Source organism: Zootoca vivipara, chromosome 2 (genome assembly GCF_965207765.1).
Source record: "Zootoca vivipara chromosome 2, rZooViv2.hap1.1, whole genome shotgun sequence".
Taxonomy (NCBI): domain Eukaryota; kingdom Metazoa; phylum Chordata; class Lepidosauria; order Squamata; family Lacertidae; genus Zootoca; species Zootoca vivipara.
In genome coordinates, this window is record NC_142584.1 from 1,387,764 (window position 1) to 1,403,963 (window position 16,200).

Consider the following 16,200-nt stretch of genomic DNA (forward strand, 5'->3'; position numbering starts at 1 on the left):
GGATCGGTGTTTGCGCGCGCAAGCGCAAGGCTAGGAAGCGTATCTTCCTCAACCCAATACACGCAGGCTGGCAGGTATCCTTCTTTGAAATGTGCGAGTGGGCGGGAGGCGGGGAAGCTCCATTTGCAAGAAGGAGGGCCTGCATCCCCGCGCAACGCCGCGAGCGGGCAGCCATCCATTACAAGAAGACCCTGGCGGACTGCAATGCCCTTTGTGCTCTTGCCGTTAAGACGCGCAGCATTTCCACGCGCGGAGCACATTTGCTCTTTCAATTAAATCAAATGCATCCTTTGCAAGAAACTGCTGCTACGTTGAGTGTGAAGGCTTCGCCCACCACGTGCATCCTTCAACCCCCTTCTGTTTCCGCTGCCCCTCACCATATGATGATGGCTGCTCTGAGGATTAAGAAAGGAAGAACGAGAGAGCCAGAAGCACCCGTTTCTCCCGTTCCAGCAGCAAGAGACTGGGAGGCGCATGCGCCTTAAGGCCACTGCCGCGTAGTCCCCGCTTGCTGCCCCCTCCCCTGCCTTTCCATGGGAGCCCATGACGTCAGGCAGGCAGAAGGCGGCGCGAGCTCCATCAGGCGGTTGAAGCTCCTGGTGCGCCAGGCAGGGGTTGCTTTTCCTGCGTCCGGCGGCAGTGGTGGCAGGCGCTGGAACAGCTCGTGCATAAACCGCAACCGGGGTGCACACGGGCTTCAGTGTGTGCATCCTCCCTGCTGCACCACCTAGGAGGGGCTCGGAAGGGGGGGGAAAGGAGCTGCTGCTTTTCCGTTTGCCTCTGGATCCAGAAGGACCCCTCTTTATTTTCCTCCTTTCTTCTCGCCCTCCCTCCCCGCCCGCCCCACTCAATCCTGCCTCTTTCCCTCCATGCATCATTCCTGCGACTGCCTTGCCTCGCATCTAGTGCACAAGAGGGGCGGTGGGTTGCCGATTGCCCCCTCCTCCTTATTTTTCCTGCATGCAACCTTCCTTTCTTGCTAAGGAGGGCTGAACCCCCTCCTCTCTCCCCTCCCCAGCCTTTGCCGCTGCTGGGCTCTCTCATCTCCTGGGCTGGGAGGGAGAGAGGAGGAGGGAGAGGGGCTTTTCCTTGCCATCTCCCCCCCCCCTCCTTCGGTGGATGTGGAAAGAATTGAAGACCCCTGGAAAGACAGTGTGAAGAAGAGGAGGTGACGAAGGAGACCCAAGAAGAAAAGAAAGCGGTTATAGCTGCAAGTCTTCTGTGGACTGTCTAGAGCGCTGATCTTATTTTTTTAATATATTTTTTTGCACAAGCATGCTGGCCCACAGGCTAGAAGTGAAGATGGGGCCCTTGCTGTTTTTGATAGGATTTTTGCACATACTAGTAGGTTTCGCCCCTATTTTTGCCCTTGAAGGTGAGTTTAAAACCTTTTCTCCCTCCTTTTTCTCTATGCCATGCCTTCTGTCTTCTCTTGAGTTCTGTTTAAATGAATGAATGCCCGTTTTTATTACGTTGTCTGCTTGCAGTTATCTTCCTCAGTATAAACAATAACACCCCCCCTTTTTTGAAGTACGTAAGGGTAGCTCTTCCCAAAACGGCAAGGGGTGGGTGGCTGGGTGGGGGAGACTGTTGCTGGTAAGAAATGAACATATTGTTGCAGTTTAGAACAAAGCTGCATTTTTTAAAAAGCAGGGACTGTGTGGAAGGGGGTGTTGCATATTTGGCATTCATCACTAGCCTAGCCTGCCCCCCCACCCTCAATACCAGCAAAATTCTGCCTGTTGTATGTATTACTTTTCAGGAGACAATGGATGTCTGTGCGTGAATATGTATGCTAATGCAGGGATTGGAGTTTTGTATTATTTTTAAGGGGGTTGTGGTGGGACAAGGGCAAGCCTATAAAATTAAGACCTGCTTCTGTGAGATATATTTCTTAATGAATTCACAGTGTTGAATGGAGGTAACACTGGAATGTCACCACACACACACACACACACACACACACAGCCAGTATGCAGCTTTACAACACAACAGGAGCAAAACTCTGCTGAAGAGAGTCATGTTTTCTCCAGATCCTCACATTCACTAGTTGTCTTTAAAAAACAAAAAACAAAAACTGCACCTCCTAGTTTTACTGGCATATCCAGACCAGTGAATGCCAAGTAGTGGAAGTATTTGCTTCATACTGAAGTCTTCTTCCATTTCCTTTCCTGTTTCAGTAAATAAATCATTTGCTCTGAGCTTTGCAGTGCCTCTGCGTTTCCTTCAGCCTCTTCTGCTCCATTGTCAACTTGTGATATTTTCGCTTAAAGATCCTACGTACCTCTGCTGGCAAGAGAGCTATAAAATGGGGAGTTGAAAATCCATCTGTGAAATGACACTGTGCTGTGTGTCTAAATGACATATCGGTCAAGTATTCATATTTAATTGACTGTCCTGAAGATGTAGCTGAATGCCCTCTGATACAGTCGGTTAAACTGGAGACATCTAGGCAATTTAAATGTGATGGAATCTTGGCTATAAAAAAGCATCTGCTAAATCAGTGTTTCCTGCCACCCCACTCCCCTCAATTCCCCTCCAAAGCCAAAAGGAGAGGCTGCAGTGCGCCCTGAGTGCATGACATAGCATATACTGGAGATAACAAGGTAGAGTTTAGAGAGGTACCATGTTTTCAAGCCAGTTTGGAAGAAGGAGAAAAATAAGGACAGGGGTGCTTTCCGCTGGGGGATCAGGGCAGGAACACAGGAAGGTGGTGCTTGGGGAGTGGCTAGTTGGAAAAAAGAGAAAAAGCTGTGGATCACCAATGTGGCTTAGGAATGTGCTTATTTACTCTGCTGACATGGGGAATTTAAGCATGATGGGACAGGGAAGAGGCAAAGAGACCGCCTGCCATGCTTTTAGCTGAAGTGGTAGCTGCAAACTAGGGGTTTCTGTGGCTTCATCTCCCCCCCCCCCCCGGCAAAAAATGATAACAGATAACGAATTAACTTAGCTTTGCCAACCCCAAGCCCTCTATATCACATTTTTCACATATTATTCATGTGTGTGTGTGTGTGTGTGAGAGAGAGGGTTGTTATGACATTAGTTCAGGCATGTCAAACCTGCGGCCCTCCAGATGTTTTGGCCTACAACTCCCATGATCCCTAGCTAGCAGGACCAGTGGTTGGGGAAGATGGGAATTGTAGTCCAAAACATCTGGAGGGCCGCAGGTTTGACATGCCTGCATTAGTTTCTTTTCTTTTTTTTTGAGCCTTCCTTCAAAAGAGACTTGTTTTCTGGAATTTCTCACTAAGTTCTGTTGTGCAAGTCATAACTTTGGGTCTTTGGGGCTCTGGTTTTTTGGGGGGTGGGGTGGGGTTGAGAGTTCCATTTTGGGGCCCTTCGACTGCTGCATTTAAAAATGAGTGTGCCATGCTGGTGGTGTTCTCTGTACTGTTTACATGTAACATTTTGAAGTCATTTTGTGGTTTAGACTCCCTAGATGTTATTCATGGCTATCTCTTCACTGAAGAGGAATAAGTGACTTCTGCAATGTGTAGGCACTGTGGACCAGTGGTTAGACACAACCGTCGGCACAACTAATGACAAACTTCAGTGCATCTTGTGACTGAGCCATAATTGAGCAATCTGTCATTACTGCGTAGATTCAGAACTAAGCAGTTTCTGCTTTGCAGTTCTCCATTTTGACAAGTCTCTTTGGATGGCATCCACTTTCTGGGCTTGATTTTGAACCAGGGCTAATGAAAAGCAACTTAGCCCTGGAACTAGTCCCCCCTCCCTCGCCACTCTGGTGCAGGCCTACAACATCCAAAGTAATAAGTGCTCCTTTGGGCATGTGCAGAGTGTGCTACCGGTAGTTCCCTCTGAGTAACTAGCTGATACAGAAGGATTCTGAGAAATACCTGCGAGGAGTGGGATTCTGTACATGCTTGAGTCTTTTTGAGTAAGCACTGCATTAATCCCCTTTTGCAGGACGGGTTTTCAAATACTGTAATGTGACTTCCACATCACAGCCTGCCTTCCCCAATCCTGAGCATGCCTTTTATAGTTTGTTTGGTCAGCTAGCATCTCTTTTGTACTTCTTCTGATTCTGCACGCCTTTCTAGTCCAGTCCTAACTCCCCTCCATTGCAGTCACTTACATATCTGACCCATCATGACTCTCTTTAGTTTTCTGGACTTTTTGTCTCCCTTTAGTCACTGGGGGGGCAGTAGTTTACTGGTGTACCATTTTTCAGTTGTCTGTTTGCTTGGCTGTTTAGAAGCTGGGGGGGCAAGTAGGCTAAGTCATACCTGTACTCTCAGTAGTCCCATTGAGTTCAGTGGGTTTAAGTTACCCAAGTCTATGAATTTTGACAGTGCTCAAAATACCCCAGACACGTTTTGCGACTGGTGCGGTTCCAACTGCAACCATGAGGAGATCTCTGGATGCTAGGTTGGCAACTGACAGCTCTATCTTGTTGACCCCTCCAGCTTTCTTCAGCAGGTAAGCAGAAGAGCTTATTTATCCTGCTTGGCAGGGGGTTGGACTGGATGGCCCTTGTGGTCTCTTCCAACTCTATGATTCTATGATTGCACTTAAATCCCACCTGCATGGTTCACCCCCCTCTTCAGTGAATTCCTACAATGACGCTGTGAGGTAGGTTCAGAGACTGTGACTGGCTCAATGACACCTAGTGAGCTTCATGACTGAGTGGGGATTAGAACCCTGGCCTTCCAGGTCGTAGTCCAACACTCTAACCACTACACCACCCTGGCTTCCTAGAGTACTTCTGCTATGGGGCAGCTCTATAAATTAGGTAAATAAATATGGGGAAAGCAAAATGTCACTTAGAGAAGGATTTGAAATATTTTCCTTGAAGCTTGAATTTGTTTTATCCTGGATTATTTTACCGTATTTGATGTTTTAATGTGTTGTAAACTGCTTTGAGATTTTTTCTTCAAAATATAAAGTGGTATTGAAATGATGATGATGATAATAAATAAAGCTCCTCACAAAAAATAAAATAAAAAGGCATCTAGACCAGGCACCCCCAAACTGCGGCCCTCCAGATGTTTTGGCCTACAACTCCCATGATCCCTAGCTAACAGGACCAGTGGTCAGGGAAGATGGGAATTGTAGTCCAAAACATCTGGAGGGCCGAAGTTTGGGGATGCCTGATCTAGACATTCTGTTGTGGCGAATGTAACCCAGGTTCAAGGTGCCTTTTGGTGATTAGCTTGTATATCTGAGTTTCTAACAATGGATTATGGTGGATCTACTCAGACCAACATTGGGCATTACCTTCTGTGCAGTTTATTTCTGTGGCTGTGTAATGCTGGATGTGGAATTGCTGGTTCTCTTAATGCACGTGTGGAACATCTGTATCTGAATAAAGCAGAGCTTCTTGTAGCCAGACACAGAATATGTTCACTTATAGAGGGTGAACCTGAATTGAGATGGTCTGGAGTATAATGGGCAGCCACTGTGTGTCACAGGTGCGATAGGAAGCTGGGATGGGGAGCAGTGTTATAACATGCCTGGATAGGAGCAAAAGAGCCTGTGGATGTGATATACATGAAGTATTCAGGGACAAACTGCTCATCCTTTTGTGCTGCATTTCTAGCCACAGACCTGGGCTTTAAAGCTCCGTGCCTGAATGGATTTTTTAATATTTTTTTTATCCCGGCACTTTCCCTGGGAAAACCTTCATTTTACCACTGAATTGGAGCCCCTGGCAATCTGGTTTTCCACGGATTGCCATTTGCTCCTATTCAGTGGTAAAGCATGGTTTTTCCCAGGGAAAGTGCCAGGACAAAAACTAAAACTCAGACATGGAGCTTTAAAGTGCAGGCCAGTGCCTGGAAAGCAGTGTGCAAAACTGAGCGCTCAGTTGCAGAGAACATGCTTAACATTCAAAAGATCCCAAGTTTAGTTGCTGGTGTCTCCAGTTAAAAGGAGTCAGGTAGCAGGCATTGGTAAAGACCCGTCACCACAGGCAACCCTGTGAAGTCATTGGCAGCCAAAGCAGATGACACAATTGGGTAAGGTAACCTGCCTTGCCCTGGCCTATAGACCTGGTTACGGCATAAAAGTTGTACCCTGTACCCTGACTTACCCTTCTCATTCTGTGCAGCTGCTGCCTTCTTTCCAGATCCCCAAAGGCACACACCTCCATTGTCTCCCAAGACAGACAGATGCCAACAACAGCAACAATACTAAATGTAGCACCACCCCAAGGCACAGATTGGCCAGCTGCATATGTTCTGTAGGGTACACCAGAGTAGCGCCATTTTATTATTTGGATTCAACCTGTGGCATGAATATCAGCTTTTATTGGTGCAGGGTTTTAGCCGGTGGTGGTATATAGGAAAAACAAAATATGGGTGGGCAACCGAAACTTTTCAGAGAGGTTTGGCTAGGAGATGTTTGGTGGAACTAGAACCTACGTTGCAAAGTATGGCAACCAACCTCACAACAAAAGTTCAGGCTGCAGTTTCAATGGCTGTGCCGTTGGAAAGCTCCACCCATGTGGTGCTAGGGATAAGGAGTATAGTTCACTAGGAACTCTTCATGTGTTGAAACCAGTGCGGGAATTCTGCAATCCCTTTTGTTTCTGTGTGATAGGAGGAAAAACATTAGACACCTTCTAATATAATGTGTGAGAAAGGAATACCTTTGTAGGGGAAGCTAATTCGCTTGCCCTTCGGCTGTTTTGAAAAACCATTACTGCTTTTTTTGTTTGTGGATTTTTTTAAAATGTGGCACGTTGTAAGGAGAGATACCTTGCACTTTCTCAGATCAGCTGTTCACGCACCCTAGTAGACAGCAGCTGTCCAGGCTCTCTGTCTGAGGTCATTCCCCATTCTGATACTTGAGACCCTTTAACAGGGACTGAACCGGGGATTTCATATATGCAAAGCACGTGCTCTACTTCTGAGCTCTTGCCCTCCTTCCCACCCCACATGTTAGTCCCTTTGAAATCACAGTTCTGTAGGTTGGTGCTTTCCATTGGCTTGTAGATTCTTGAAAGCAAGCAGATAATACCTAGCTTTTATTTCTCCCTTTCTGGCTCAGCCAACGGGTAAGCTTTTATAATTGCCTTGTAGCCCATTCCTAAGCATACAAATACTTAGGATAGATCTACCACCAGTTGTGCAAGCACTGTGTCACAAGACACAACACTGTGCTACTGTCACTCACAGGCATTATGCTGGCACCACTGGAGCAATTAGCAAAAGTGATTTAATGCCTGCACAATATCTTCAGACATATGTTGTTGAAACCTTTTTTAAAAATGCAGTTTGAGATTGTCACAATTCAGTTGTGAATGTCAGAATCTCATAATTCTGCCTTTTCATCAAGCCTTCGAGATCTGTAAGACTAATCCTTAGCCCATATAGTTCAGTGGCATTTACTTCCAAGTCAGTCCTCTTAAAATTTTGGCACATTATTATTTAGGTACAACCCTAAGTGTATCAGTTGCATGTGAGTTACAATCCCAACATGGGAGTGACCATAGCTCAGCAGTAGAGCACCTGCTTTACATGCCCAGGTGGTCCTAGGGTTGATCCCTACCATCTCCAGTTAGGTGGCAGGCGATGTGAGGGCTCTGGAGAGCTGCTGTCAGTCAGATGGACCAATGGTTTAACTTGGTACACTTTTCAGGGAGCTGTGATGGGGCTGTGGTTGGCTCCTGGGTGTACAATTAGTGTTGAACCCTCATTTGCCTCTGTGCAATTATTATGTGAAGTGGCCTTAAAAGAGTATCTGATCTTGAGTCTTTTTCTGTGGTAATTATCCTCACATGGGTTTTATTTTGTATTGAACTAATAAAAAAACCCTTGAGTCTTTGTTTGCAGGCTGATTTATTTGTTGAGCTATGGATTGCAAGCCCTTGTTTTCTGCTCTGTGGTCTTTATTGCTCGGGCTCAAGAATGGAATTGCCCTTGAGTGGAAGCCAGTAGGGAATGGGCCTTTTGAGCGCATTCTGGTCTGCTTTCCTTTCTCCTGCTCTCTTTCTTTAGCTGAAGCATTGTAAACTAGTCTGGCAGCTGATTGCAACGGTTGCCGCCCAAACTCTTATATAACATGGGTGGGTGGGTAGGTGTGTGTGTGTGTGGTGTGTGGTGGTTTATTATATATGTCAGCTGAGTGATGTTATGGAGTGCTGCATGTTAGTACTTGTAAATCTTTTGTGGCCCTGTCTCTGTGTTGTATGATGCTGTAGCCTTGGCTAAAGGGACACTTGGAGGTGGGCCTAGTGAACCAGAGGTATCTCACCCTGGTTGGTTGTATGCAGGGGCATTTTAACATACATAGTGGTAGGCAACTAGCAGCCTGGAGATTCAAGCTGGGCCCCAAAGCCTTTCCATCTGGGCCCTAGCAGAGGTCTTGTTCCCCACGACACCCCTCTCCCCCTGCCACTCTCACGCGTGCTTTTTAAGCACCACAGTAGTAGTCTGGTTTATACAAATAGCAGATGAGGTGATACATTTGTTCCTGTACTGTACCACTTGAGACTACAAGTGGGGGAGTTCAATGACTTAACACTCCACATATTCAAACAAACACACTTGCACATAGACACCTGATTTCAGACCAGAGGGTTCTTGCCTCACTTTTAACGTGTGGTGGTAGTTCTTTCTTTCTTTCTTTCTTTCTTTCTTTCTTTCTTTCTTTCTTTCTTTCTTTCTTTCTTTCTTTCGTGTTAAAACATGCTGTTTCCACCACAATCAGTAATTTAATCTGGGAACAAGTTTATGGCTTTTTCAGTACCTCTTCGTTGTCATATCTGCAAGATATGCTCTAGACCAGGGGTAGTCAACCTTTTTATACCTTTTTATACCTTTTTATACCCACTAATGCATCTTTCTTGATGGTAAATTTCCTTACCACCCACCAGTGCTCAATGGAAGGAGGATTCAGCTTGTGCCGTAGAACCCCCTACCGCCCGCCTAGAATCCTGAAACGCCCACTAGTGGGAGGTAGGGACCAGGTTGACAACCCCTGCTCTAGACTGTCAGAATTTATTTATTAAAATTGTATCTCACCCTTCCACCAAGGAATTCAGGGCAACTTACATTGTTTCCTCCATTGGTCCTCTCAACAACCCTGTGAGGTTGTCCAGGCTGAGAGGGAGAGAGAGAGGTGGCTAAGTGAGGATCTGAATTCTGGTCTCCCTAGTTATTGTCCAACACAAATACTCTCTTGCTGCCCAGCATTTACTCACATGCATGAAGTTTTTCTACTTTCAAGCATTATATAAAATTTATGAAATAAAATAAACGGTTGGTAGCTGTGGGAGATAGAGCTTCAGTAGCAGGTTGCGGTGGTGGGAAAAAGAGTAAAGGGCCTTTTGCCTGTGTCACAGCTCCTGCAATAGTGAGTCTGTGAAGGGAGCCAAGCTTCCTAGGCCTAGCTCAGGTCAAAGTTCCCCTTTCTTCCATTTCTTATACATGCCCTTCTTAACTCTCAGCTCCTTATGTAGCCACACTGGTTTCCTTACCGGTAGATGCCTCCCACTTTTCTTTCCTGTTGGTATTGTGTGCATTTGGTCGTTCAATATTTCTCCTTTTGGAACCTCCCGTCCTTCTTTGACTCCCTTCTCCTTGAGTATTTCTAACCACGAGATCACACCCAGTAGCTCCTTCAGCTTTTTGAAATGGGTCGATTTAAAGTCCAGAGTGCGTGTCCAACTACACTCGGCTTTCCTTTTCCTCTATATCATGAAACCCAGGAGGACATGATCACTTCCTCCTAATTTTCCGAGTACTTGTTGATCAGTTCTTCCCTGATGGTGAGGACCAGATCCAAGATAGATGATCCCCTTGTTGCTTCTTCCACCTTCTGGGAAAAGAAAGTGTCAGCAAGGCAACAGAGAAATTTGTCGAACCTTACATTCTTGGCAGAGTTTGAGTTCCAACAGATACTGGAGGAACTGAAGTCTCCCATGACTACTGTATCTCTCCTTTTTGAATGTTTGGCAATCTGCTCCAGGAAAGCATCACCCAAGTCTTCAGCCTGGCTTGGCGGTCTTTAGCAGACCCCCCACAGTAAGGTCTCTGTTGTTTCTCTTTCCTACATTTTTTACCCATATACTCTCAATCTGCTTTCCATGGTCCAGGTCATGAAACCTTGAAACTTGACATTGAGCTCCCAATCATGTTTTGGGAATAACTGTAACAGGCTTGCAAATAAAACAATGTTAGATGGGCAGACTCTTGTGATGCATCCATTATACCTCTGAATACCAGAGATGGGAATCTCAGGGGGAGAGTGATGTTGTGCTCATGTCCTGCTTGCGGATATCCTGCCACCATTTGGTTAGCCACTGTGAGAACAGGATGCTGAACTAGTTGGGCCATTGGCCTAATCCAGCTAAATACAGTTGCCATGTAAAATATATCTGCCAGGCTAGATTAGTTGTTGTTTGACTCCCATAATTTTAGCATTCAGACTTCAGCAAGCTTTACTTGGATGGGAAGAGGTATAAATGTTGCAAATTCACAACATCTCTTTAAAGGATAACTTGTCTAGCTTGTAGAATGCTACTATGGACTGAATGCCTTAAAACACCCACCCACCCTGTGTTTTATACAGTGGTGCCTCGACTTACGAATTTAACCCGTTCCGAAGGCACCTTCGAAGGTCGAAAAATTCGTAAGTCGAAAAATGCCATTGGAAACGTGATTTCCCATAGGAATGCATTGGAAACGGAAAAAATCGTAAGTCGAAGCAACCCTATCTAAAAAATTTGTAAGTCGAAAAATCCCTATCTAAAACCGCTGCGGTTTTCTTTTGGATGTTGAGACATTTGTAAGCGCGCGGCCATTACCCCCATTCGTAAGTCGAAAAATTCGGTTGTCGAGTCATTCGTAAGTCGAGGTACCACTGTATTGTTATTTCTGAAGTGTATCATTAATTAATAAGTAAGAGCTGTTGACAAAATACACCCACCGGGGGAAAAATATTTAGTGTTTATCCACGTGAACTACCAATTCCAAGATTTTGACAACTACAGTCGAACAATAGTGGATGTCTATACCTGTACAGAAGGTAGGAAGAGAGACAGGGGAATACTAGAGATCAGAAACAGTCTTATTCTTTCTGGAGAAGTGCCTGCATATTGTCCTTGTCCTATGACATCTCTGAAAAAGATATTTTCATGACAGAGGCCCAGACTGCAAATGTTGTACCCTTTGGAGGGAAATATTTAATAAGACACTAAACAACTGATCACTTCATAGAATCATAGAGTTGGAAGGAACCTTGGAAGTCATCTGATTCAATCCCTTGCTCAGTGACAGGAATCTTTCAACTGCAGCTTCCCTGACTCTGCTTAAGTACCTCCAGCAAAAAGGGAGTTCTCCCCCCCCCCACCTCCCCCATGGCAGTCTGTTCCTCTGTGAAAACTGCTATTACCACTTGGAGGTGTCTCCTAATCCAGGATTTGACAACCTGGTGCTTTCCAGCTGTTTTGGACTACAGGTGTTTTTGTCCAAAATGGCTAGACAGCACCAGGTTGGCCAATACTGTTCTAATATATAGCCCAAACCTCCCACTTGGATTTCCCACCCATTATTCTAGTCCTGTCTTCTGGAGCAACAGAGGAACAAGTCTGCTTGACAGCCCTTCAGATATTTGAAGCCTGCTATTGTATCTCCTTTTAATCTTCTCCAGGCTACAATATACCCACCTGCCTTCTTGTGGTACCCCCAAGTCTGCCTCCCCAGGCTGATTACCTCACACTGCCTAGTTGTAGGGTGGACCTGTACATGTTCTCTTTAAATCATCACCATGAAAATAGAAAAATAAAAGAAGACCCTGGAATATCCATGGGGATGTGGCCTTGCATAGTTGCACGGGGAGACGGACACCTGAGTGTGCCCAGAGCACCAATATGCCCTCTCTTTTCTCTGTGGTGCTTTGGCAAGGTAAAATGTCTTTTGATAGTGCAAACGTAAATCCTCTGCAATCCTCTGCAGAAACAACCCTCTACATTTTTTTTTGCATGTTGTGGGATACAGATCTGTTCATGGTGTGACAATCTCACAAGAGTGAAAGTTAGTGTGACTGTATAAATCTGCATAATGTTGACACAGGAAAGGAACCAGGCAAATCATTAAAAAGGGTGGTAGTAACATGCCCTACTTCGCTCTGCTCTTGGAAATCCTGGAAGGCTCCTAGGCTTTGGTGTAATCAGCTGAACTCTAATGCTTCCCTAGCCTTGGGGAATATTTGCACTGTAAACATATATATCAACCTTATGTCATTCTAATCCTCACTGCTTCCTCCAGGTAATCCAGAAGATTGCTGTTTGGGTGAAGATGCTGAATATTCTATATAATAGGCCTTCCTCCCTGAATAATAACAATAACAATAATATTGTATATGCTTCTTACTGCAAAAAAGCATCTCAAAATGACTTACATTTTTTTAAAAAAAATGCTTACAAGTATCAAATTTAAAAATACATTAATAACTTAAAGTGCTCATCCTGCAATAACATAAAAAGGGCACATTGTACCCCTTCCAACTAAAAGAGGAACACAAAATGGGAGCAAAGTGCCTGGATGAATAGGAGTGTCTTCACCCTGTCCCTAAAAGTTTACAGCATAGTGATGGCAATAGACTCATCTCTCTGGGCAGAGCATTCCACATTTGGGAAGCCACCCCTGAGAAGTCCTGGTTTCATGTTGATTCCCTCTGTAGCACCCTCAGTTCATGGGGTTCCCTGGGAAGAAGCAGTTTTAAGTTTGTAGTTCAGTCTGTAAGAGCTCCAGGTGCATTTTATTGCTCTGCTCTTGCTTACTTCAGTGCACCCCCCCCCCATGAAATCTTTCACTAATTGAAATCCGTCCTCCTTTTCCTTTTCACTGCTGGATTCCTGTGCTGCCTTAGATTCACTTGAAGTCGGGTGAGCTGGGGTAGATCCAGGAGGCAAGCAGAAAGATTTCTCTTTCATGGAACAAAGGCCTCTATTCTCATATAACAAAAATCAAATTGCCTTGAGAACATAAGAAGGAGCACTGCTTTCTCCCTAAGATGGTTGCTCTCTCTCTCTCTCTCTCTCTCTCTCTCTCTCTCTCTCTCTCTCTCTCTCTCTCTCTCTCTCTCTCTCTCGGCTTGTGTGTGTCTGGAGTAAAAATTCACACACCTTTTGCAGTCTAACTTGTTACAGCCCAGACAGGTTTATTGTGTTGTCTACTTTGTTCAAGAGCTCTGGAGAACTATGTTGGTAGAAGTCCATCCTAGACTTGAACCCATCATCTCCTGAATCAGCCATCCATTGCCGCAACAATCACTACGTTCATCCTGCCAACTGAGATGCTTATCCCAACCTAATTGCATTGTGTGCTGTCAAAGAAACAGAACAACTTGTCCAAGAAAAAAGAAAAAGACTCATAAGCAATTGGTTGTAAAAACTGACTTCTTCCTCATCCCTGTCCTCTTTTGGGATGACATTAAATTTCCCCATTTGCCCCCCCCCCCGACATTTGAACAAGCATTTTAATCACAGGAGGGGTTTGCAAAAATGTCTGAATTGCTTGCCATTTGTGTGTTTACCAGAAGGAGATAAAGATTCCTGAACATTAGGAAAGTATTTCAATTGTTATATTGCAAGGGGGAAGGACATTTTTTGGTGAAATGCTGGCTGTGTACTGAGGTGATCTTGGGTGACTCACTCCTCACACCATCAGACCTTCTGCCCCATTGTCTTTTTGGAGGTTCAGTAGAAGTTCTTTGCAATGTTATCATCTATTCCAACTTTTTATCACCAGACTACTTGGAGCAGGGTTTCCCTCTTGCGCAGAAACATGGTCCCCTAATCTCAGTTGGGCACCAGTAAAGTAGTGAAATCAAAGGAGGCTAAGGGATTGATTATGGCAGGGGGTCCCCAACCTTTCCTAACCAGAGAGAGCACATATGGAAGTTTAAGAGAATGGTGAAATTTAAGAGGCTGGTTTAAGAGACCATTTCACAGAAGGAAAAATTGGTGATGCCCACCCTTCACAGCAACACACCTTCTCATACCCTGAATCAAGTAATATGCAGTTAATAACAACAAAAAAGTAGACCACAGCATCCCACTCACCCACGAGAAAATTATGATTGTTACCAAAGTTTGGTTCCTTCCACCTGGTTGATGAACAACTAATGCTGAATAGAAGTGTGCAAGTCAAGGGATCCAAACTTTTAAGGCACATTTAGGTTTGCCATACATCAGGAAAATTCCTGACATGTCCTGGTTTTAGGGTGTAAAAATGGTGTCAGAGGAATTTTGTCGAATTGGCAAAATGTCAGGAAAAGCCCGGATGTATGGCAACATGATGGAAAAAGCAGCAGAAACAGCTCCAAAAAGCTTTAAATCACTATTTTTGGGGTCTTCGTAAAAACAGCTTTGTGGGCTCAACAACTTTATGGGTGTCAGGAATTTTACCATTTGAAGTATGACAATGCTAGGCACATTATTATTATTATTATTATTATTATTATTATTATTATTATTTTATTTATACCCCACCCATCTGGCTGGGTTTTGCCACTCTGGATGGTTTCCAACAGAATATTAAAAACACGACAAAACACCAAACATTAAAAACTTTCCTAAACAGTGCTGCCTTCAGATGTCTTCTAAAAGTCAGGTAGTTGTTTATTTCCTTGACATCTGGAGGGAGGGTGTTCCACAGGGCCACTACCAAGAAGGCCCTTTGCCTGGTTCCCTGTAACCTCACCTCTTGCAGTGAGGGAACCACCAGAAGGCCCTTGGATTGAGATTGAGATTTTTGAGTGAGTGCTATGGCTGCTACTGTGTCCCCTCTCCCTTAGATGAGCCCCTCCATCGAAGGGTGTGTGAGAAAGCACACACACTTTGCTTTTCTAAGGGTTCTTGAGTAAAATAATTTGAGGTTTGAATAGTACATAGAGATGAAAGAGGAAGTGAGCAGCGGCATAACTTTTCCAATTTCCTTCTTCAGTGGGCAGGGATTGAGGAAGTGGGGGGCTTTGTGGGCACCATGGGAAGGCCCCAAAGGTGCCATGTGAACTATCTTATTACACATTGATCCAGGCAGGCAGGCAAGTGAGTTGGTGGGCTGGTTGTTGGTGGGTTAGTGTCATGAAAGAATCTGGAAGCGACCTGGTTATTGCAGGATTTATTTGAAGCAGGCATGCATTGTTAGATACAAATTTCCTTGGATCTTCAGATGGGTGTTACTCCAGAGAGTGTTCTTTCGCTAGTAACATGGCAAGCGTCCTTAAGTTTAAGCAACAGAAGTGGTCTTAAGACCTTTCCATCTGAGCTTGTGTTTTGTGGCTAGGTTTTAAGCAGATATGGAATTACTGCAGTTCAGTAGATTGTTATAGTTTTTTGGGGGAAGGAGGAACCACAAACCTCTGTCCTAAAGTTTAGATAACCCACAAATAGCCTTTGGTGGAGATAAATGTTTCCGGGCAAAAATAAATGCACTAAAATTAGGGTAGACAAGATGCTGCAGACAGGAAAACAGTCCCGTATTGATGAGCACAAGGGAACTAGCTATGTTAATAAATAGCTTCCTTCTGTATCTCCCTTATGGGAAGGAGAGTATCTGAAAAGTCACTTTCTTACAACAATATGGGAGATCAATCTGTCCACTATCCTTCTGCTGTTCACTGATTCAAATGACATCCTGTTTATCTTAATATTTCCTGTTGGATCCTGGAGTCTCAAAAGAGTTCAGTACTTTGGGGGTAAGAAGAGGAGTGGGAAATGAAACAAGGAATTTGGAAAGCGCATGGAAATTTAAAAACTTGGTTTTGCTTTGCAAGTCTTCCCTTTTTTACTTTTAGTTGCAAAATAAAATGTGAAAGGGCCACCACCCTTACTACTACTACTACTACTGCTACTACTACTATACCACATGGCACTGGATTTTGATGTTACTTTTCTGTTCGAGGCAACTGTTAAATCTAGGTTAAATTTAGGCAATTGTTAAACCTAAATTACAGGGTGTATCACACATCACGGGAACAAAATGAGTGAGATGTGTGTCAGGGCTTTTCCCACTTTTTCCCAGTAGGTTTGAAGAATCCGAACAGTCAAGAAATGACTGCTGAGGCAGAGATACTTGAGCATTTTCCCAATGCTCAAAATGCAATATTTGGTTTTTGGGAAAATATGACTCTTCCCCCATTTGCAAGTCAGTTGCTTTTTCACAAATTAATATATGCCTCTAAGAACCTAGCCTGTGTACTTCTAAATATTTACATTAATCA

The 16,200-nt window shown here is 44.5% G+C and overlaps 1 protein-coding gene across 6 annotated transcripts in view; it reads left to right on the forward strand.

The window, feature by feature from the left end:
- The first annotated feature begins 555 nt into the window (after window positions 1–555).
- LRP1 (LDL receptor related protein 1) overlaps window positions 556–16,200 on the forward strand; it is a 329,900-nt gene continuing 314,255 nt past the window's right edge. For 3 of the 6 annotated variants that reach the window (XM_060272176.2, XM_060272179.2, XM_060272180.2), the window contains exon 1: window positions 566–1,375. In XM_060272176.2, the coding sequence (XP_060128159.2) occupies window positions 1,276–1,375 (100 nt within the window). In that variant the 5' untranslated portion in view covers window positions 566–1,275. Of the gene's footprint in view, window positions 1,376–16,200 lie in introns of all 6 variants that reach the window. The other 3 variants (XM_060272177.2, XM_060272178.2, XM_060272175.2) reach the window with 2 other exon arrangements.